General features: G+C 37.6%; 1 protein-coding gene across 1 annotated transcript in view; it reads right to left on the bottom strand.

Moving 5' to 3' along the window:
- Window positions 1-19,154: 19,154 nt before the first annotated feature.
- LOC139709633 (PDF receptor-like) overlaps window positions 19,155-25,312 on the bottom strand; it is a 119,543-nt gene continuing 113,385 nt past the window's right edge. The window contains exons 10-13 of the mRNA XM_071621592.1: window positions 23,975-24,060; window positions 22,801-22,987; window positions 21,843-21,947; window positions 19,155-19,235 (exon numbers count right to left, since the gene is read on the bottom strand). Coding sequence (XP_071477693.1) covers window positions 19,164-19,235; window positions 21,843-21,947; window positions 22,801-22,987; window positions 23,975-24,060 — 450 coding nt within the window. The 3' untranslated portion in view covers window positions 19,155-19,163. The remainder of the gene's footprint in view (window positions 19,236-21,842; window positions 21,948-22,800; window positions 22,988-23,974; window positions 24,061-25,312) is intronic.

Genomic DNA, 25,312 nt, shown 5'->3' with positions numbered 1-25,312 from the left:
CAAAACATTCATTCTTCAGATAGCAGAAACGTATGAAAAGCTACAGAGAGGCCCAAAGAAGAATGGAGGAGGGTTAGAGAGGGGTAATACCTTATTCTCCTGTAGTGACGATTTGATGGATGAGGTGCACTTGCAAGGCCCGATGTACACTCCACCATGTTTTTTATCGTTATTCCAAGTTGTCTTTGAAAATCAGTTTCCATCAAATGAAACAATTCCAGATGACACACCGTCAGAATAACACGGGATGACAAGGAGGAGTTATCTGGAAGATGAGGTGGAAGTTATTCTGTCTCATCTTAGAAGAGACAGACCAATAGACAGTCTCCTAACATATTAACATTGTACGTAACTGCTTTAGTGACAAAGACTATTCTGGTACAGTCCTGCCATATACCCAGAAAGTTTGTCTGAGATTACCTTTACTTATTTGCTCGACATATAACAAGTTAAAGGGATCGTATAGTTTTGGTTCAGATCTAACGTCAGGTTTCTGACATTTTTTTTTTTTTTTTTTGTGAGATGATGAGAAACTTTTTATGAAATGTGAAAGAACAAGCAATTCAAAGAGGAATTCAAAGTTCATTTGATGAAAATTGGTTTTGAAATGGCTGAGATATCCAAAACAGAGCGATCCTGATAAAAGGCGGGACCCACCTTTTATTATGAGCGCTTTGTTTTACTTTGTGTTTGGATGTTTCAGCCATTCCAAAACAGATTTCCATCAAATATACTTTGAATTTCTCTTAGAATGGCATGGTCTGTACTACAAGTGATTTCTTGATATCTCGCAAAAAGTTAAAAGCCCTATTCTCATCTCCATCAATACTATACCAGCTCTTCAACCAATGCATATTGTAAGGGGCGAGTAGCGAAAATGCATTGGATATGTACCGCCGGCGTCGATCTTGGGGGGGGGGGGGATCCCCCACCTTGAAAATGTTGGAGGTGCAAATATAGCCTTTTGATTGAAGCATTTTCAAATGTCTCACAAGAAATGAGCGCCAGGTTGCTTAATTCGAATTCTAACTATGAACAAGCTCCCTCGGGTGGAAGGAGGGGGATGTAACCCCATCCACCCCCTCCCTCCCCCGCTAAGTCCACCTCTACAGACTTTATCAGTCATGTCAGTACACATTGGGGGTTGAACAATTTGCAAATATTTCACAAAAAAGTGTGCACATCGTTCAATTTCAATTCTTAATATGCACAAGCTCGGAGGGGGGGGGGAGGGGACACTCCCACCCACGCTGTCCCTATGTCTTCAACTTTAAAGTTTAACCACACTTCTTTTGTGAGAATAAAATGATGATTTTTACCAAGAATAAAACCTCCTCACCACGAGAAATACTCCAGTAAAAGAAGAGTCAGTTTACGAAGGGGAGGGGTGGGGGGAAAGCAAAATGGGGGGGGGGGGGGGTGTACTTATCTACCTTTCCCGGAGGCGCAGCCTGCTATACACGCCATCATCAAACATGGCTATAGAAAGCTGCCGCAGATCACGTGTGATGATGGCATTCACCCATGGGGGAATGTTCAAAACTACCGCGTTCTGTCAGTGTAAGGACTGACACTACCACGCGAATGCTTTGGAGTCCGGAAACAGTTGTCTATCACAGCAATGTCGAATGTTCTTGGTGTCAATGACCGTGATGAAAATTAATGAGAAGAATAATCACTTTTCTCGCCTGTGAACATACATTGCATTCAATATAAACAAGCATACACGCATACAAACATACACACACACGCACACACAAGTGTTTGCCTTTGTGTGTATGTATTCTTCAGGCAAAATCTATTATGTGTGTGTGTATGTTTTAAACATATATGTATGTTCAATCTAACAGATTCAAGAGACCCACGTGATTTGGAGTCAATGGGTCGAACGGACGAGTATGCGAGTTACGTGTGGATTGTGACGAAGACAGGCAGGTAACCTGTCACCAGCTCACGCAGAGGGCACGGGGGGCAACCTTCACGACATCCCGTTTATTTGTTTGGCTGCGGCGATCAGCCCATTGCATACAAAATATCAGCAAAACTCAATTCAACCACAGTTAAACTGGGAAAAGTTTCAGATTGAGTGTTTTCTTTTTCTAATTTTTCATCTTGGTCTTGATCACCCATTTTTCGGGAGTAGTAAAAAGGTAAACAAATATGGATGACAAAACGTGAAAAAGCAAGGAGGAAAAAATGAATCGACTATCAAAAACTGAATCACGTACACACGGAAGAATCGTATCCGGGCAATTACCCCGAGAGGGCAATTACCCCCCGGCTAAATACTGGTTAGTGGTAAGCTTAGAGTAACGATTAGGGTTAGGGTTAGGGTTAGGGTTAGGAGTTTGAGTTAGGGATAGGATTAGGTTCAGGATTAGGATTAGGATTAGGGCCAGGGGAAGGGTGCGGGGTAATTGCCCAGGGGGTAATTGCCCTAGACCCGGAAGAATATCCAGTTGGAAAAGAAAAACAAATTTGTGGGGCTTTAACATTCATCAATTTCTTTTTCCCCGAAGGTAAGAGGGGAAATCCTGGAAATTCGATACAGAGATGCGCACAAAGAAAAAACGAAATGAAGTGAAATGAAACGAAACGAAAGGAGACATATCGTTTCCCGATGTTTGTGTGTCTTTTAAAAAAAAATTATTGTTTTACAATACAAAATTCCGCCCATTTTGTAATGTTATGGATAAACCTGAACAATCATAAGGGAAAGTTGCACCGACTGATTGATATATCGTCATATCGGAGTGCCATTGGCCGGAAAGGATCTTTACACTGTCGTATCGCGCTGCAGGGATACACCCATAAATCACTCCTGTAACAGTCAAAACAATCTTGAACATGGGTTATAACTCTCCGGATTCTGATGAAACCATCTCAACAAAGCATGATAAAGATTTATATAGGAGCCAAAATAGCTAGGAACCATGCAGGAGAATGATCGTAAAGACGCGCAGACATTCCCCCGTCAAAGTTATGATCATTGATTTGTTTACCTCTATTTTCAGGGCCCTTAATCATCGTCCGTAAAGTGGTATCGGCCAATGACCCGATCTCTTCGGGAGGATGTCTCGCAGGGGAAAGATATCTTAAATAACATCTGTTTGAAGTCACCACCAGGACACGAGGGAAGTGTCAGCAAGATAATCATGATAGTAGTCAAATAATTGTATTCATAATGACAAGACGCTCTATAATTCCTAGGTCCCCCAATGGGGCACTTGGTCCCACGGCTATGACGTCACGCGTATTTGTGACCGCTGTGTCCTAGTCGCTTGTGACGAGAACTTTAATGTAGCATCGGTAAGTTTCAAAAGACATGATACAGAAATAAAAAGAAAATACTTTGCAGGATGGATAGATGTGAGCAAGCACGTTATCATCGATAAAAGTATCCTTGTCATGTGCTCATCATTCAATATCATTGCCATATATCTTACTGTGATCTAACCATAACTTACGATTGAATTCACTCGTAACTCATTATTTGATCATTTAATTGATGAGATAATTGATACGCCTTCTCTTGTTGATGCTGTAATGTGTTCTGCTCTTAGCGTGCCTGTTACTTAATATTGAAGCTAAATTAGCATAATCTTTTAAAGACAGACATACCGGATTCGAAAATACGTCCACAAATAATGCAACATTATCACCAGGGAGGACGTGTTTTGATGGTCTTTGTTTCTTTGTTTGTTTGTCTGCCAGCAGTTTTGCTATGATCTTTTTTTGAAGGAATGTTGAGTGGATCTTTTAAAGGTACTAGCCCACATTTATAAACCTGCAGCAATTGGTCTCATAGTTAGCATGGAGTTTGGGTATGATTGCAGTAACACCTGTGCAAAATTTCGTTCCAATTAGTCCATTACTTTCATAAAAATAAATGAAAATGCACCGTATGCATGCGTATAACGCTCGCTAGCTCCGGTCCACGTACGTACTACTTGCATGCGATACATGTGTAAGTTACATGTACGTACTAGTAGCTAGCCCCGGAGACCGCGAGTTACATGTACGTACTAGTAGCTAGCCCCGGAGACCGCATGCTCTCAATGCACTGCACTGCATGTATGCTGTGCGCCTGTGCGCCTGTGCAAGTGATTCAGTGAGCATCGGTGAGCTGAAGATATTCGCGTTATAAGACAACATTTTCTGCATCATAAGCAATGAAATGCATCAAACAGTCGCCGAAATTAATCATTTAGGTTTAATCGACCCATGTAAGTATTCCTAGTAGTTTTTGTTGAAAAATTAAGGAAATATAGCGCCGAAACGGCACCCGTTTTGTACAACTCCTCGATCTGAATGCGAAAACGGCACAGCCCCACCGCTGCACGTTGGGGCTGGTCGCAGTTAGTACGTAGCTAGCCCGCGCTCGTAATTCGATTTTGGGTTGGGTTGACCCGGTTTGAAAATTGATTTTAAAACGATGATTTTCTCTCTTTTATCGAATGGTATAGACAAAGAGCAACAGGTGAGGTATGTTACTGTTATAACTTGTACTTGAAGTCATATTGGACCTGTTTTATGCAGTTTTGATTTTCGTGGGTTTGCAAATGTGGGCTAGTACCTTTAAAGATAAATGATAAAAGGAACAGGTGCTTATATGAAAGCTTTCTGTTGTCATCCGGATCCGGAGCCAGGACTTCTTTTAAAGGCATTATCTAAATAATTTGAAACCCAGCTTTAATGCAGTTTTGAAATGACTTACACCAAAATATGAGTTAAGGATACCAAAAAACAATGGAAAAAGTAATGTTAATCAGCATAATCAATGTTAAATATTGTTGAATATACAGAATGTGAACAATATATATAATAATAATCGTTTCTAGAATAAGCAGTCTACAATGATATTATGGTTTATTGAGAAAAAAAATAACATCTCCTTTAATATATTGTAGGTTTTCACGCAATTTTTTTTATATGGTATAGTTTTGTAATACAACTGACCTGCACATAATACAATGCAACAAATGTAACAAATCGAACATTTTTTTTTCGTTTAAATCACTGCTCCCAATGATAAACAATACCTTTAAAAGGATGCTAAGTGCACCTCAGTTCGATTGCGTCAGAGACCCTATATGACCTTGTTGGAGGTTTCGCGCAGCTCTTCACGTGCTTCTACTTGTGTTTCATGAAAGTTTTGTCGCAAGAATTGTGAAGTTTGAAGTGGCTTGGGACATGAAGAGATATATCCCCGACATTTCAATTTGAGATGGTGGAAGTCCCGATCCGGGCTGAGTCGGTGTTTTCCTTTTCCTGTATTTCTTTGCTTTAGCATTTTCTGATGTTCTTGTTTTGCTCTTACCAGGTTTTGATTTACATGTAGATCAATATGCGTTTATGCAATGAGTCCCGGTACAGAAGATGTCTCCCCCAAATCGCATTATATTCCCCAGAAGATCTTTGTGATTTACCTTTAGCCGCGAGCCTTGTGGAGGTTAACCTGGGGTGGATGGTGAAGAAATATTTCTCGTCAGTCGCTTTCGCATGGATTCTTTTGATCCAATTAGGTGGAAGACTCTGCGAGCTAAACAAGATCGGATGTGAGCATTTCCGAAGACAACACACGACAACACGAAGCCCGGGACCAAGGTCACCCGGCATATCGGCGTTTGTATGCGACGAGAAAAGTTTAAACGAACCGCCGTGAGAAGTTTCGCTGTAGTGTACAATAAAACACCAAGGGAAACAAGTACGGAGCACCTAGATTAATTGATAGATTAGAGACCCGACGGGGTATGATCACCTACAAAAAGAGGATAACGATTAACTATAAATATATGTATTTGACCACATCCGGAAGCGAACCGTTATTGATTCGATTCTCACTAATATGTGATGGGCATGATGATAACTTCAACTGCATAAGAAGAAAGCAGAAATGTCCGCGGAGGAATACGAGGCCCAAATTTGAAGAAAGTTATACCGGAGGGAGATAATAAGATGAAGATGGAGACGTCTGATGACAAAGGGAAGACTGGATAAACAGGAGGGGAGAAGGCATATAAGGAGAGGGGAAGAGGAAAAAATAAAACACAGAAATACATAATTTGTATTTCATTTCTTCTCTATTGACTGAGAAAGATTACGATATTATTGTTGACAGACCTTTCATGCAATGTATAGAATTTCAGTCTATGTGTATACCATGTCATGTCGTTCTGTACTTCATACACACACACACACAATCGCATGCATACACACACGCACGCACATCTTGCAATAGGCACCTAAGCATACAAATAGATTTTGCATATCCTTTGATCGTTGATTATGTTTTATGACTTACATTGTACGTCATACATTATAATAAATCATATTATATGTTGTAAATTGTATATCATATGCTATATTATGTATATCTTATAATTTCATTATTATATGTTATATACACTCAGCAAAAAAAGAGGAAGAAACTAAACATTTTTTCGAGTTAATAATTTTATAGAAGATTTTAATGAAACTCAATATATCATATTAAAGGTGATTTGATTGGCTATCAACCTATTAGGTCAATATAAAGGGAAACTTTACACATGAGTGAACACATTTGTTTTTGTCCTCCAAAGCACAAAAGTAAAAACTGCAAAAATTGACATTCTCTCTTATTGTTTTTCATTTGCAAATGCCCTTCAAGATTACAAAGATAACAAAAGACAAGTTTAAAACACAATGAGAGACATGAATGAAATAGTAGAAATAAGTTTTCGTTCTCTTTATCTCTTTATAACCTCAAACGAAATAAAAGTGGGAAACATAAGGAGGAAAATAAAATTTTCTGTTAACTCAAACTTCAAAATTAGTGATATAGGGAGTAAGGGCACAAAGATGATTAAATGAACAGAATATCTTTATTTCAGTCATTCAATTTAGTAATCTAAAGGGTGTGTACAGTTCTGGTCGAGGTGAGGATTTAGCTTTTAACGTTTTGCGAGATGTTCAAAAACCACTCTATGAGATGTCAAGGAGCATGCAATTCTAAGGGGCATCAAAAGTTTATTTGATTAAAATCGTTTTTGAAATAGCTGAGATATCCAAAAACAAGGTGAAACAAAGAGATCCTAATAAAGTTGTGGCCTGTCGCCTTTTATTATCATCACTTTTTTTGGATATCTCAGCCATTTGAAAACCATTTTTTTATCAAATGAACGTTGAGTCCTTCTTAAAATTACATGCTCTTTCATATTTTATAAGAAGTTTCTCATTATTTCACTTAAGAATGTTCAAAACATGAATCCCCACCTCAACCAGTACTGTACAGTCCCTTTAAGAATTAATGAGACAAATTCAAGAACCAAATATAATTTACAATTTTTCATAATTTGAGAAATCAATTCAAAATTCTTGTATTTTTGTTAATATATTGCTTCTTCTCTCATTTCATTTGAATTTGGATTTGACAGAAAATTCTTCATTTTTCGCCATTATTTTTTAGCCTTTATTAATCTTTTGGGCTTCAAAGATATTCTAGAGATCATAGGTATATTTTTGCAACTGAATTCATGTTTTTTATTGTGTTACATTTGTCTTTTGTTCTTACTGTTACATGGAAGAGCATTTACGCATGAATGACAACTTATTCATTTGTGCAATTTTTACTTTTGTGCCTTGGAAGAGAAAAACAAAGGTGTTCACTCATGCGTAAAGTTTCCTTTTTTATTGACTTACCAAGTTGATAGCCAGTTAAATTACCTTTCAAATGGTATGTAATACATCAACATTAGCTTGAAACTTGAAAAAGTGTTTACTTTCTTCTTCTTTTTTTGCTGAGTGTATATTATATTATATATTATGTATTATACGTTATATATCTATATCACGTGATGTATATTAGATATCATATACCAATAAATCTCGTTCATCATATAAAGTGTCTACATATCGAATAAACACGCATTTGTTCTTTCCCTGTACTTGGCAAGTGAGACTTCCCAAGTAAAGGCATTATTTACCATTTGCAGATGAAACAAACCCAGCTTTAGACTTTCAAAAATTCTAGTTCTAAAATATGAGTAAGCCGAGGGATTGAAACAACTAATGTAAAAATGCTACTCAGTATAATCAGTGTGAAGTATTGTTAAATGTATAATATGTGAACGACGATTATGATAAAAATGTTCCTAGAATGAACTGTCTACAGGTATGGATTATTAAGAAAAATTGTGATATCTCCTTATATGTCAGGCTTTTGATAACTCGAACATTTCTTTTTAAATCACTGCTCACAATAGTAAACAGTATCTTTCATATCTACGTCTCATTGTGATTTTACGAACTTCAGAAAAATAGATTTCATCATTAAACGGTGAATGCCGTAACAAGGGTATTGGTTTCTCTGTGGCAAGGGCATCTTGACAATCAAAATTTCTCCTTATTCTTTGAAGATCTGACATCATTCAGATGAAATTATAGATGGCGGAGTCGATTTCAGCTTGAAATTTTGTTGATTTTGAATGTCATATATTTCGCGGCGTACGCCCTACGTAAGTTTATCCGGCCTTGGAATCTGTCAATCCAATATCACTTTACATTTATAGCGTGGTTACGCTCTGAAATTTGACAATTTGATATCGCACCTCTATGACCTGAGTTTCATATTCGCATTACATTCGAAACACCTGCTGACTTGGATAGCATGTCAAAGTATCAAGATTTTCCTGTCTTTCCTAAGTGTAGACTCTTTCCGTTGGTTCGTTCGCTCTTCAAAAAATATATCATTATGAAAATAACCTTTCCAAATTGAGCAAGATCCACATAGCATTAAGAAATGCATCCCTTTACAAAGCCAAACAACTGATATGAGCAATGTATCTCGTTGCAAGACATCTGGGTTGGACTTACCCATGAATTTGAAAATGCAAAGACTGAAATTCACGAACCCCGTGACATCAACGCCACGGAGCGTGGAATATTTCAAAACATCAGCATCATCATAAAAAATTAAACAACAGCTACAGCAAAACTCTTCTTCCATTATCATAATACCATCATTTTCTTAACCTTCTAAAGTCCTCTTCATGTATCTCTGCTTACATACCGTCCATTTACAATTCTGCCCTTGTTATTTTTCGGCATAATGGAATAAAGATAAAAGATCGTCAACCCAGAACCTCCAGCGTAAATATTTTCACAAGAAGCCAATTTTCATGATTATGCATAATTTGGGTTACTTGAAATAAAGCGTGCTTTGATAAATTGGCTGGAAGAGATGCACTGGATTAGTCTGAAAGGATGGAGACAGATGAAGAACGAGGTTCACTTTACATCCTCTTCGGCATATTTCATGACAGCCTGTTTTTGTTTTGTTTTTGTCATGCGCTTGATAATTTATCTGACCTTGCTTTTCAGCTGAAATCTATGTAAAATTAGACAAAAAATGAGGGTGCTGAACTGTCACAGCTTTAGTAGTCTTGACAATGACAGTCCTATGACGTAGACGTGACCTTCTGGTGACATTGTGACCCTACAATGACCTTCATAATCCATTCGATAAAGCGTTATCTCCCCCACATTAGAGTTTCATCTTTCTAGAGTTCCTATCTAGCATTACCAAATATTAATGATGACAAGGACCGCCCCCCGAAAAAACAAAACAAAACAAAACAAAATAAAACCAGCGCAATGAAAGTAACGTTGGCAATAATTTTCAACTAATGTATATCAATGGCGATAACAATTATATCACTGGCAAGGATAATTTCTCATCTTTCATCTTGGTATCTGCAATTCCCTTTACATTGCGATCATCAATATACACCGGGTTCTATATCATCCACTCAGAGGGATGACGTTTGTTCGTTTCTTGTTTTTGTTTTATTGCTCATTTATACTCCGCATTACTCGCATGTAAATACTAGTGATGGGGATCACAAGAGACCAATTTCAATTAACACGGGAGTTGTAATCACACGAGTATCATATTTGGTTAACAGCAATACACATGTCATTTTCTGAAGCTGGTAAGGGTAATGTTCTATTTTACTTTGGTCGCTCTTACAATACTTTGAAATTGTATTATGAAGCCATTAACTAGGAACACTGTTTTTGTTCTTGCTATCAGGTGACTTACTACACGTCAAGTCAATCATTATCAGCTATTAGCCCCGTTTACCTTAAGTTCTCTATATGTTCAAATACACTTTCATAAATACATTGCACGTTCATCTATGTCACCTTTACTTAGTGTATGATGAGATATTAATCTCTCTCTCTCTCTCTCTCTCTCTCTCTGTATATATATATATATATATATATGTATATATATATATTCTAGATATTTATATATACATATATTCTAGATATTTATATGTGTGTGTGTATATATATATATAATTATATATATATAACACTATATTTGCTGACGTTGATTCACTCACGTATTGGCATGTACACATCGATTGTCAAGAGAAAAATGGTTTAGAATTTTTGCCGAATTTTCGGGAGCCTCCCCCTTCTTCAAGGCTGTCAAGCTTAAGAAGGTAGAGGCCCCTGGCAAAAATTCGCAGGCAAAAATGCATTAACCTTTTCTTTACTCTTTACAATCATATATAGATATATATATGTATATAAACATAAAATTATATTCATGATTGTATGCTTGTGTAGATGTCAGTGCGTGTGTATTCATATGTGCATACATGGAGCTGCTGTGGTTTTAGTTGACAAGACCGCCGTCTATATGATCAATCATGATCAAGATCTGCGGTTCGAGTCCCCTGACAGCACCAGCGGCAGAGGTTGCGCCTCTAGGCAAGGCATGCACTTTGTCTTCAATGTCTAGTCATTCGGAGGGGGCTTAAGCCTCCGCATTGACTCCTTAGCTGCTTCCTTGAACTGAAAATTCAATAAATAGTGATCCTGTAAACGCAGAAATTTTCGCTGTACATTTTCGCGCTGCTTTCGCGCTGCTGGCGCGAATTCTACCCCCCCCCCCCGCGAAAATATCTCCAAAATTTACTCTGCACATTTTGAATGGGTTGACAATTGCACACTTCGAATTCAAGAACACGCGATTATGTTTTTGAGCCGCTCAGCGCTATAAAAAATCAATCGCGCGAGAATATCCACGCTTACAGAAATTCCATTCAATTTAACATGTGATATAAAAACAAAGACACAGAATACTAACAAAAAATAAAATTAGACAACATTACCGCATTCAATGCACGTGTACTACAGGAACTGGACTGTTTTACCTAATTGGCAATTTATTTCAGTGCATTCTGTGTGTCGATTGCTTGTATATATATACATCTAGGTAAAAACAACGAAAGATATCCACGCGAAGTGTCAGTATTAAAAGCAGAAATCAGCACTGATTATAACATTACTATCACAATACATTTACACAAAATATGATTATCACTCGGTAAAACGCAAGAGAGCTCTAATATACAGTGGAGGCATTCACGAAAAGCAGTACAATAGAAATCATTCACCACGGACTGAAGCGGAGAGACAACATATCATAGGTGGTCCTTTTTACTTCTCTAAACTTAACACGACACTACGTTATAATTCCTTATCTAGCTTATTCTTTACTTTTGTCGAAAGGTTTAGCCTAACGGTAGTACTGATTGGACATTGGACAAAACAAAACGTGAATTTTCAGTGAGTACTAGAACAAAGAAAACAAGGAAAAAACCGTAATAAAAACGATTTAAAAAAAGAAGAGAAAGTTATGGCCGTGAAAGTAATTTCTTGAAGACAATACAGTATCAATAAGTTTGTTTATAATCTTGTTTCTATGCGAACTTTTAGAAAAGCCTACTTTTAATCATTTATAGTGACCTAAGCTGTTGCCAGTAAATTCTAAACGATAACAATATCGACATAACGAAACTTTCTAAACACCGTCTGCTTCTATCGTCGTTACTTCCGATATCATAACAACAGTTATTCGCATTTAAATGAATATCATTGTTAAAACTGTCGTCAGCTTTCGTTAGTCCAGTTTAGGGATATCATAAGACAAAAAAAAAAAAAAACCAACAACACAATATATCTTCCTCATAATCATGCGACATTCAGCTGAAAGCTTCATTTTTCGTGTAAACTACGAAAAATCCACGCAACAGAAGTGTACCAATGGTCGTTAAACTTTAGAGGGTTAAGAGTACTGTACCATGCATACCAATGGGAAGGGCGCAGTAAAAACAAAAAAAAAAAAGAGTGGCCTGTAGAGTGAAAGTCAGTCAGTAACCTAAATATGACATTCCACCATGTGAAAAGGGGGAATACTGAGGGCAGCTCACCAAAACATCAGGAATCTAGATAAGATTAAAACCATCATACATCTGAGTAAAAAAAAAATAATATAAAAAAAAATCGCCAATATCCGCTATGAAAGACGCCACCTGCACGCCGCACAAAACCAAAACCACATCTTCCAATATATGACCTTTGCCACATTAAAAAGGCGAAAAACTGAGAGCAGCATTACGAATGACAATAGAGGCCAACGTTTTAACATGATACAGGTTTATATGAGTTGCTGGGGAAAAAAATCCATCAAGAAATGTGGATGGTAGAACACACACAATGGAAATAAAATGGTGGCGGCCTTCGATCCACAATCTACAAGCTTCGCCTTTAAGTTGGTCCCTCCTCCCATCTCAACCCACGAATTATTCACTAGTGTAGTTTACACTGTTATTTATTACTTAAATTGACATCCCTTTCCTTTTATTTTCATTTAGATTGTGCGTATGCTCCTCTGATTATGTTGTAGATGGAGAAAAAACAAACTGGAACTTGAACTTGAACTCAATAGAAGGCGGAACATTGGGGGCGGCATTGCTAAAATAAGTACAGGTCAAGATTTGACAACGATAAACTTCTGCACAAAACTTGAACGAAATCCGTCGAAAAATGTAGCCACTAGATTGCTGATAGGGAGACGGAGTAATAGCGGAACATTAGGTACAGCATCATCCAAAACAGTAAGCAGATAAGGGGTTATAGTTTCACAATGATGCACCTCCACATACGAATTTTGATGAAAATTGACCCAGATATGTGCTTGGTAGGACGCACACAAGAAACATATAACATGGTGGCTGTCTTAAATGAGTTGACCCTGTAAAAGGTGGAACTCTAGAGACAAAATCATCCAAAAACCACAGGGGTTCAAATTTGACTATGATATACAAAACTTGCCAAAACAAAGTTCTTTAAGATATAAGATATAAGACACAAGCAGACCCTAAATCAACTCTTTATGAGCAATAAGACGGAACAAGCGAGGGCACAACCACCAAAAGCTTTAAGCGGCTATTTACGTTTTTTTTTCAATGACACACCAAAAACCTTCATACCAAATTTGAATAAAATCTGACTTTCCATCAATTAGCTTAACCGAATAATAAGTTTTGCGACATTGTGAGCTTAAACTTTCCAAGAAAGTAATCTAAGGCTGATTTCCTAATGAATTTTTGATATTTCTGTAAATAAAACTAAAAACAAATAAATTAAAAATGCGAACAACAATAACAACAACAACAATAACTAACTAACTAACTAACACTTTCCTGAGTCTTTCCACATTATCTACAGTTCCGGAGGGTCTGGTCATATCAAGTAGTTCTATACCTTTCCTAATAAAACCACCTGCAGGATATGGCTATTTCAAAGACGAGAACTCTTTTTCCGTGAAACATGGATCCCACATAGGGGCATAGCCGGTGTGAAGTAGTCGGGGTCATACGAAACACTCTTTTAAAACAACGCCCAGTGTTTGAAGTCCTACGTGGTCATATACATTTTTATTTCATGCGTGACGTAAGCTGCAGGGATTGGTTCTTGACTTGAAATCAATATCAATGATACTCACACTAATCTAAACTGCCAGACTTCGCAAAGTTGCCGTGTAAAGCTTTTTTTTTTTCTTGAAAGGAACACATATTTCAGTAATACATATTCTGGCTGAGCACAACTCCCCCGTTAGTGTTTTTGATTGTCACAATATAACACATCAATTCTTTTATTGAAATCACTAATTAATGAGATGATAAACAATTGAATCTATAGGAAACAAAAAAAAATGGAAAAAAGTCAGATAAGAAACAGATATCAACATCCCTTCTTGTTGCTTTACTCTCCCCATGCCTTTAGAACATGGAATTCTCCTGACCGAAGCATATTATTATGCTAATTAACCCTTTGTGTGATTTTGAGTGCCAATTGCCACAGAAAATCCCATACATTTGTACGCACTGTTAAATGTCCCTGGTACAGAATGAGTTAAGCATGGTGCAGGTGACTTTGAAATTCCAGACAGCCTTGGCTGCGAGCTCGTCCTCTGATGGGCGTCACCAATATAGTGCAGGTTGTCTTTAAAAGATGATGGTGAAGCCATGTACCAGGGCTCGACATTGGCGGTCGCCCGTTTGCCAGGGCCCACAAAAGATTGATGTCGGGAAACTAAATTTTCGAAACGTTATGTCTTCTAGTGCATGGTGGTCCGATCGAGCAACTAAGATTCAAAATAGATTGCAATGTTTCATTTTATTTAGCGTCACTAAACTTTTTTTTTTTTTTTTTACGGCCACCAACATTTGAAATTCAATGATTTTAGTGCCCCGAACGTGCCACTAGAGGAAATAGTTACTGTCGAGCCCTGCATAATATACTAATATGAGCAACAGTTCACGTGAAAATTATTTAGCACAACATACTGATATCACCGTTTACATGATCTTAAACTCACATTTATATTCTACATTCTGCGAGATCACATAATTATCACCAAGCAGTTGGTCCGTGTATTATTATTTTCTATTCTGACAGTATAGAGGTTGGAGTTCTGAGGCGGTTTTTAGGGCGACTGTGCCATTCTCAACGAGCATAATTCTTTCAATCGAGTTTTTTTTTTAAATTTTCACACGCATTTTATACACTAGTAATGATAATTCTAAAGTATATCTCATCGAAACGGTAGCTCTATATTCCTTGAATATTCTCATATATATTACATACGTTCGGCCCTGTGTGTATTACAGTATATTTTGCAAAATCATATTTACAATCTGTACATAATATGTCTCACATGTCAACAACAACGTATTTTTGTGTACAAAAACCACATTAATTCATATCTTAATAATATTGTAACATGGAATAAAGACTGCTGTTGATATCCGGAAAGATGTTACATAAAAGATATATCAACGCATTCTTGAATTCTCGAGAGTAGTTACAATTTTGAATCATTTTGCTATTGAGACGAATCATATGAAAATAAAATGCAACAACATGAACATAATCATTCAAACGAAAATACCTGTCATTAGCCTGCCTCATTAAACCGTAGAAAAAAAAGAACCCACCACAATAAGTCGCAATAAGCTCTTGACTGGGTTCACCTCGACTTAATCATGTTTGCACGATTGTGTACTTGTATGTGAAGTGAAGGTATGAGTATGTGTGTGTGTAATTATGTCTGTGTCTGTTTGGGTCTGTGTGTGCCTGTACGACTATCATGTTACCTTATCCATCGACGGCTGATGTTCGTTATTCCGAAAGACAAAAATTTCGTATAGGCTGCCTAGATGTTCACTAATCCGAAAATGAAATGAGAAATCTTAAAAAAAGTGCGTACTAACGAACCTTCGGAATTACGAACCTTATTTCCTTTTCTGATTGAAGAAAATTCTGAATAGTGATGCTTATTTCATCTTGTATTTAATTAACGAACCTTCACAAAAATTCTGAATACGGGACCTTCGTACAAGTTCGGAACGAATAACGAGCTGTAACCCTATCGACAGATAGTGGGTGCCGCATCGTCGATTCAGAGAGAAATTCATCAAGGGGATATTGTATCCGGAATGACTGACAATACAGCTGTAGGACCAATCTGTTAAAGCTTTTTCGTTGCTAAATATTAATTTTTCCTTCACTGGTGGCAGAACGTTGTCCTATAACAATCATTGCGTCTATCCATTTCGAACCACTTTTGCTCTACATTCTCCTATTTATTTCATTTTTCTTTCAGCCTGTCTGGTCCAAATGTCCCGGTAAAAGTATACTGTCACCACCATGATAATCCTATAGCCATTGCGCAAATTTCATAAGCATGTCGCGATATAAAACAACTTTTTGTTCATCAAAACAATGATGAAGTCATGTGGACGCTTTCACGGTATTAGCCGTACGTTGAGATTGATACTTATGACTAATAAGTCCACCATTTTTTTAAAAGCATCATCTCAAACATTTTACTCTCTCCGAAGTTCTCAGGATCAAGCATTACTGAAATTTCCTTCGGGGGAAATAAAACAAAACTCTTCTAGTTGAGAAGGGGTTCTTTTAGGGTCTATGCTAGACCAAAAAAGGATATGGAATAATTTCCCTCTATATTACATACAGGACATTGATATAGTGGTTGCGCAATGTAAACAAAATGCCATTTATCATAATTATCATTCCTATTCTGTCTGTCACATAGATTATCACCGCCGATAGGAGTATAAGGCAGATGATGTCACACTGCAAGCCTTAAGGTCCTGCGAACTTCATAGTTGCGAAGGGGGGGGGGTAGGGTTGTGTTGTATGTACCTATACTCTCGCGTCGCTTAAGAAATAGCTGTTGTTTTTTTCCTTCCTTCTTTCTCTCTTTCCTCTTGTTTGTCATTGTGTTGTGTCGTCATTATTCTTGTTGTTTTTCGTGGCATGAATCCTGTTTCAATCACAGCATGGTTTGCCTGGCGTTATTCGCGCGGAATTCCGTGGCGTGTAGTCCTCGCAGTAGGTTGTGTCCCTTTAATGTTTTTTTTTTCCGATGTACAAACAGCTGATGCGTTTCTCTGGTAGTCCTTTTTCGGTCACGTAGAGGAAAAAAAAAAGAATTAGAAAGTCACCTAATATTTACTGCATTAGGTCCGTCATGTTGATGTCACATAAAAATCTAATTTTGCTTTTAATATAGATGAGCATTAGTCCCACTCTCTCAAGAGATGAAAAACAAACAAATAAAAAAACAGACCAAACAAAAAAAAAAAATGGCAGAATTTGCACATGATTTTTTTAACCGTGTCAAAAACACATCGCTTCCGAACAGGACACTGTGCTTGGGTGGAATACGATATTTTGCGGGTCAGTCGCTTTCTCTACGAGTCGAAAGTTGAAACAGGACAGAATTCAAATCACCTTTTAACGTGTTTAAGCGTGTCTTTGATTGAAGCAGGGAAGTGTCAAAGATGGAAAGGCAACTCTTCGTAATTCATGAAAAAAAAAAAACATGTCTAAATTCTAAAACATTAAAATGGGATGTCTAACATTCCCTCTTCACTTTGAAGCCATGCTTGGCGCCGCTCGATAACTCTAAGATAACACTTTTTTTTTTCGACGAAGGAAAAGTTAATTAATATGTATTTCTGTACACGTTGTAATGCGCAAATCGACATGAAATGAAGATAATGTCCTCTCAAAAAGTTAACATTTCTCCATGATGCGTACGTTTGCGCATGTTTGTTTTCCGGGCAGTTTTCTACCTTTTAATCATTATTTTGATCTTTCAAATAAAGTACGCCACTATAACGTGCTTCAGCGTGTTTTTCTAATTTGTTTTGTTAAAGGTGTACTTTTTTACAGTGCATTTTGATTAGCTACTCCATTTCAAAGCACAAGCATTCACTGTTGCCAGCATATTGGAAGAGAGAGCGAACTGCAGCTAGCAGGGGGAAATCTTGTCTGCTGTGAAACCGCTTGTCCTGATTTCTGAATGCTCTCTTACGTCAAGTCACCTGTAGTTTAGCGCCAACGGCTCGGCGGTGCCGAGCATGACCTACAAGGAGAGCCGTAATTCCTTCTCCATCGGTACACATCCCTGATTTAAGTAGCGGTTTAGCTCCGACCGGCTTAATCGTTTAAAAACAGTCAGTGGTCCGTCACTGTAAGTACTTTTCAAAGTCGGTCAATGCAACAACACGTGGGTTAGTAACAACACAAAGCTGATTGTCATGGTCTTGTCAACATGAATTGATCAGTCCCACTGTTAACCCCCCCCCCCCCAAAAAAAAAAAAAGAAAAACAAACAAACAAACAAACCCAAAGAAACAGAGAAAGTCTGATCGGCTAACCGAGGAAGATTTTGCATGCTTTCTGTCATGTCAAGTATGCGCGTGCAACACCAGGGTACCTTTAAATGGTAGTAACAAGATCAGCCATAAAAAGCAACTACAACATAACAAAATATTTTTGGTTTATAATGTACATTTGTGTAATGACATCAAGCATATTGATAAGGCCTATTATGTATCATTCCTCAAGTATCAAGTACTCTTACTGTATGTAAACTAAAAGAAAAAAAAAACAAAGAGGAAATGCATGTCTGGACAAGTGCTGGATAGTGGTCAACAAACTATGTCCTGTGCAGAAGAGAAAGGTGTTTACAATAAAATTGTATATAAAGTACGATTTTTAGGAAGTTCAGGGTGAATAAAGTTTGTCGAAAAATCAGTTCAGGAAATCATGCCGAATATAATACTGCTGGAAGTGTATTAAAAATTTTTATGTTAAAGTATGTTTTGTATGCGACGTCATAATGCGTTTTACTCATTTGTAATTTTTACCGGCTTTCTGGAGAGGAAGGTGTGAAGTGAGGCAAGTGTGTTTTTTTTTAAATTTTCAATATATTATAGATACATTTAAATTAAACCCGAATGAACTATGCTAATAATAAGGAAAAGCTGCATCCTCTGAACGCACCTGAAGAATATTAGATTCAATTATTAGGCTTTTATCGAGTACATAGGTAAATTTATACGTGTTATCAACATCATTCTTTCACCAAAAGAAAACAATGAAAAGACTATAAAAGCAAACAGATGAATAAACACACTACTACGCAGCCTCTTCCATCATCTTTCATCTCCAACAATCAAGCTAAGCCTCTTGACATGTTAAAAACAGGAAAGCGTCAATGAGAAAATCCATGAACAGTCTGTTCCACTGGTCAGGTGTCAACCCTCTCCAAAGACGAAAGAAAAAAAAAAATCTCCCACATCGCTGAGTTCTAAAACACGAATGGTGGATTCTTGGAGAAGTCTTTCCGGATCACAATGTTACCAAATCTGTCCTGACTGTCATGTTTGCATTTTTTGATTTCTCGTCTGACTTCCTGTCCGTCTTACCGAATAAAAAAACGCTCAAACAGTTACTGTGATGTATTCGAATCCACCGCTTCCAATTCTTTGCTTGGTACTCCGCGTTGAGTTAATCTGGATATGAAAGAAAATCGAGAATCAATAGAAAATTAAGCATGAGGGATTAAATCAACAGACATTCAAATATTTTGCTAGAATGTAACCATTTACTCATCCAAGCAAACAGTTTTTGTGCGGTACACAGCGCGCCATAATAAAGACGCGCATTATAGTTTCCAAGAAAATATTGCTGTAGCTCAGTCCTGCTCTCGACTGTTTAGTCAGCCCGATTTGGTACGCTCTGGTAGTACCCCACCTACGGTCATATTACGACAAGGCAACAGTACTCCGACCGCTTACTATCTCTATCCAGTTATCGGAGAAACGATTACAGAGAAGGAAATGTTTAACACGCGTCCAAAATACAACACACCGCTCATTTGTATATTTGAGGTACAGTACTATGCGAGCCTAGTGTCTCTTTGGCTGCACACTCTATTCATGCTTTAAATGTGCGCTAGAGATGAGTATATAAGTATCTCCACAAAGATTGACACAAGATATCTTTACAAAAAAAAAAGAAAAAAAGAAACACACAATAACAGCAAAGCCTTTTTTCGAGACTCCCTGGATGTCAAATTACACTAACCCTTTCTGTGCCAATTACTTTGGACAATGTGTATAACGCCAAATGGGTTTCTAAAAACACACAGAAGGGTGAAGAATATCAGACTTATGTATCGTCGAAATCCTTATCGTAAGTATATAACAACAACAACAACAACAACATCAAAACGTTCTCTAAATACAAATACCAGTTGATGACCCCTCCCCTCCCCACAAACAGCCGACTAACACAAAAACAAAAATACTACTAACTAAACTAAACTGTAGAAAAGCAAAAACATGCTGATTATGACGTCATGAAAAGGTCTGATTCATGTCAACCAAATGCATATTCATCAACTGATCCAGAACAGAGCGCCAAGCCCTTCCAGGCTCAGTTGTCCCAAGGGGGGTGACGCGCACTCTTTTCGATTAGCATTCTTAAATTCGTCGGGGCCTTTGAAATCTAATAATTCTCCAGAAGGACGCTGTGCAACTCATGGCTCGAGAATTTCCCTAACAAATCAATTGATGATACGAACAGCGGATAGAAGGAAGTAACATAAAAGAGAGGACAAACCACAAAAACAACAGACCAATCAATTCAAATGAATGTATAAAAAATAAGAATTTAACAAGGTTGAAAGTCTGATGAAATGGCATTTAAACATGAATGACCACTAAAACGTCCATAAAAAGACTCAACCAAACAGCAAGATGTTCTTTACAGGAAAGGCGATACCAAATGTAGGTCGAAAATTGTTAAACGGGCTGCAGCTTTCAAAAACAAGATTGAATATAATATTCAAAATCAACTGATTTTCTTGTTTAATCCTGAATTGAATTGAAAGCAGAAACAGAAAATAACCAAACATTACATCATGAATCTAATAATATCACACATGACAGTAAACGCGTTTGCCTTTATATCATTCATGGAATAAGAGAAAAAATGTATAGACTATAAAGTTGCATAACACTATTGAAACATTGTTGACCACTAAATCAGGTCCTGATTGAGCTGTACAACAATTGTCACGAAAATTGTCAAATTCCATTCGTTCATTCATTTAATTATTTTCCCTATAACACCTGCAGACGTGACAAAAGTTATAACAATTATGATACGACAGAAAACCAACAGCAATCTTATAAAGTGAATGAGTTTGATAATAATAAGACAGCCATGCAGCCTTACTTTATAAACTAATCCCAGTTGAGCATAACTGAAGCAAAAGCAACATTGCTGTACATGAAAATCTGCATGCTGAAACTAGTAAGCGGTGAAAGAAATACGTTTTTAGTTTCGATTTGAATGAGCCGTTAGATGAAGACTTTTTTTTTTGGGGGGGGGGGGGGGGGGGGAGGGGCATAATCAGGCTTTTGAAACACGTTTAGTTAGAAAAAAACGGCTGTGTCTTGACTTATTTTGATACAAACGGCGTTTCAAAAAGTGGGTATACAATCAATGATTCTCTTTAAGCGGGTTAATAAGGAGGGATACACCTTTCCCGTTCACGTATGCTGAACAGCTCGATATAATGTAAAGGGTTAATTGTTTTTCAGGTATTCGCTGTGATGTTCGCGAAATCGGCTCTTTCTCGACCTCCAAAAAAAAAAAAAAAAATAGCATACAGTTCCCACCACACCCCTCCCCCGAACGTTTTTGGGTCTGTGTTTTGGATCAGCGTTTCAAATCGCTTATTCTGCATTCGCAAATTGAACACAAACGACACCTTGAGGTACTAATCCCAGGTTTTTGGAATAACAAACCCAAAGGACTGTAATAAGAGCTTACATTCCATTAAGTACACTAAATTAAAAACACCCTAATGTATCAAAAAAATGTCTCTGCTTTCGCGAGCTTAGGCAACCGTCTACAGGGTTAAATTGGGGTTTCTACACAATTAGACTTTTTTTTTTCACACGTCATGATTCAACTGAAAGCGCAATAAACTTAATTACCCCCCCCCCCGATCCCCTCCAATTACGCGCATCAAAATGCACCAGTACATCCATGATAAATATCTATTGATTTCGACAAATCGATAGACTCGATATAAAAAACCGACTTACGTCCGAAGTGGAAGTGAGGACGGAGGTTCGCCGGTCGTATCCCCGGAGTGCGGGGTCCCGGTAGTTTCGCCACGTCGACCATTTCCTCCTCAGAACCATCCTCACCTGGGGAAAAGAAATCAGCGTATTAAAGCCTAACATAACGAACCTTATCTAATTTTCGATTAAACGAACCTTCGGAATAACGATCCTTATTTTATTTTCGGATTAACGTACCTTCGGAATAACGCCACAAACTGTTAACGGACGTCTACAATCGTTTAGCTACAGGGAATTTGTGTGTTTTGGAATAACGAGCCTTAATTCATTTTCGGATTAGCGAGCCTTTGGTAAAACGAACATCACCCATCAGGTCTACCAGGTCTACCGACAAGGAGAATGCATAGAGCATTCCGGCACTTAGAACTACACACCAGGTCACTTTGACTGGTGAAGGCATTCGGATCGGATTCCCTTTATTGCTTTTGTAAAAAAAAAATAAAAAAAAAACGATAAGAAATTAACTATGTGATTGAGAAAAACAATCGATTTCCAAGCAGAAAGAGACCCGATCAAGTGTTTATAACGTCATTAACCTCCTGCTGTTGGGTAAAGTGAGAATACGAATGCATCTGAAGGAACAGATTACGTGTTGTTTTCATTCTGTTAAGATTTTAATACAATATCATTTTGACTCAGTGTTGACTGATGCATCATCCATAATCTGGATAGTTCGGATTTCTCTGTCAAACTGATGATATCAAATAAATGATATATACTTATTTCTTCCAAAACAAAAGCAAACAAACGCACGAAATATCGAGAGTCATTATCATTATTATATAATATATATATGTATTATATATATATATATATATATATATATATATATATATATATATTTACAAAGGACAATAATTATCAATATGTGTGTTGATTAAACAAAGTAAATATACATTTTATGAATTTTAATTGCTACCTCTTGATTAAGGAAGCAGTAGAGCACTGCCACGAAGAAGCCTTGGAATTCGTCGAAGAAGCGGAACACGACGAAGTAGATGACGAGCGTCGCTCGACTGTCGTTGGGGCGCGGCAGGGGTAAGAGCCAAAAGAGATTGACGATGCCCAACAGAGGGAGCAACACGATGGCCGCCTTCACCGCTTTCCTGGTTACCATGACAACAAACACAAGTAATATTAAGTCGTTATATCCGGTTGGCCTTGTTTTTTTCTTCAAAAATTATTTTCACGCATCGAAAATAATATTTGGCAATGACAACACAACAATGGAAGCAAAGACTGAACGCTAAGTTTGATGAGATAAATGATAAGATAAATAGCAAATGTGCTTGTGACGTCATTAGAGGAAAAACATGTGTAGCTAGCAGAACAATCACTGGGCCCAATGCTTTTACTAGCGCCTTCTTTGTCACATGTTATCTTGATTTGTACTATATACTGGAATAGTCTTCCACTCAACGTCTCATTCATGCATTAAATTGAGTGTCTTCTCATCTTGATTCCTGTAATTACGCTCCGCTACATTTAATTCAAAATAAAGCAGCGAAGCTTGTTACCCTTTAAACAATAAGATCTCGATCCCTCCATTTGCTCCCCATACATCAACGTATCACCTTCTCACGGTTTATAAGATTTGAAACAATCTTGCCTCTTCTTTTTTCAAAGACCTGATTTTTCTCTGCTCCTCCCCTTCAACCAGATTTCTACGTTCTTCCTCCACTCTGCAGTTATTATGGTCCTTACACTTGTACCCTTTTGGTGATAGGGCATTTTCTGTCATTGTTCCATCTCTGTGGAACAAACTCCCCTTTCACATACTTACACAAGTTTAAATCAATACCCAAACTCACCTATTCAATTAATTGTGATAATTTATATTCTATCTATCTTGCCAATCCACCTATCCTAATATTCGTGATCATATTCTGCTTTCAAATTCATTTTTTCTTGTCTATTAAGTAACAATGCTTAGAAACGCCCGAATATGCGCTATAAACATCTGTATGTGTTATTCATTATCGCTTTTATTACTTTTAAAAAGAAGCGAAATCTCTGTGTTGGGCGGCGTAACTGCTGGTCTTTGAGCCGTGTATATTGAATTGACAGTGTATATTAAAGATAAATCTTCTCACCTGACTTGCTGGGTTTCTCCCGAGTTACTTTCGCGTAACTTCGTCACCAGCACCCTGACGATATTTATTAAGAAGATGGCGTTGATCTGTTTGGGTCAGGAAATTTGATATTGAAAATGTTAGGATGAATGACATCAGCAACATTCTATTAAATGACCATAGGTAATCGGATCACTCCAAGGGCTCCGTGTATACCCGCAGACATGACAGGGTCTGATCAAGATTATTAAACTTAAGAGCAACTTGTAAGGGTATCGCTGAGCTTTTTCCAATGACTTCTTGAGGTCTATGCTTTCAGGCGAGGTTTAATAGACTGACGTGCTTGAAATGTGAGATCATACTTTATTTTAGTCTAGCATCGGAAAAGGTACGTACCTCCCTCCCCCCCCCCTCCCTCTCTCTCTCTCCTCTCCCTTCCTCTCTCTCTCCCCTTTTCGCTTGAATTGTTACCGGAAGCCTTTCTTCATGCTTGTTTTTCCCCCTTTACCTTTGATGCCAAATGCGTCATTGTCAGAGGAAACCCAATCGTAAATTGTACTCTGAAGCAGATTACGATGTAATTCATATCATAAGCTATGTTACGAGCCAAACTATGACAAGGGGGTCGAATTTCAAAGGGGCACCGCACGACAATTAGGCAAGCGTATGAGTCGTAACTCACAAAGCCATTTGAGTTATTGTACCGAAGAAATGGGCCAACATTGAAGCAATGTGGATAATGTTACAGCAACACATAAGCTAGTTATATTGCAGGTATAATTACATGACCCGCAAAAAAAAAAAAAAAAAAAAGAAATTGAGGGCAAGAATGTCAGGAATGCAGAAGAGAAAAGCAATTTGTTTTCACGAACAAAGAAGAATACAATTCTCTTGGTGATATATAGAAACGAATGTTAAGTTTCGTATAAAGCGCTTGTCATGCTTATGGGTGGATTCGCCGGACGAGCAGCTGAAAGACAACACTGTAGAATTACGATCGATAAGTGATGACGCTATCTGAGTAGATACCACTGGAGCCAAACTTGAGTCAAAGTGCTTTTGCTGGAGGCTTAAGGAAGCAACAATCTTCCCGCATTGGCACTGCGAAACATTATGACATGAAGATAATGTACATTAGTCGTGAAATGACAAGAAGATAATGTACATTAGTCGTGAAAAGGAACACTACAAGGCCGAGGATTCTCTTTCACTGCGTTACACATTATTATGGAATACTTATGGCCCATAATACTGGTAACAGGGATCTTTAGATGTGCGAACGATAGCTATTTCACGCATGTGCAGAACACCAATTTCAGCCTATCAAATTAGCGTCGTCTTTAATAGGCGTCAGCGCCG

This window comes from Diadema antillarum, unplaced genomic scaffold, assembly GCF_040938485.1.
Source record: "Diadema antillarum isolate AM-2024a unplaced genomic scaffold, OU_Dant_1.0 seq00001455_RagTag, whole genome shotgun sequence".
Classification (NCBI taxonomy): domain Eukaryota; kingdom Metazoa; phylum Echinodermata; class Echinoidea; order Diadematoida; family Diadematidae; genus Diadema; species Diadema antillarum.
Note: the sequence above shows the minus strand (reverse complement) of the source record. Positions and strands in the feature narration are given on the sequence as shown.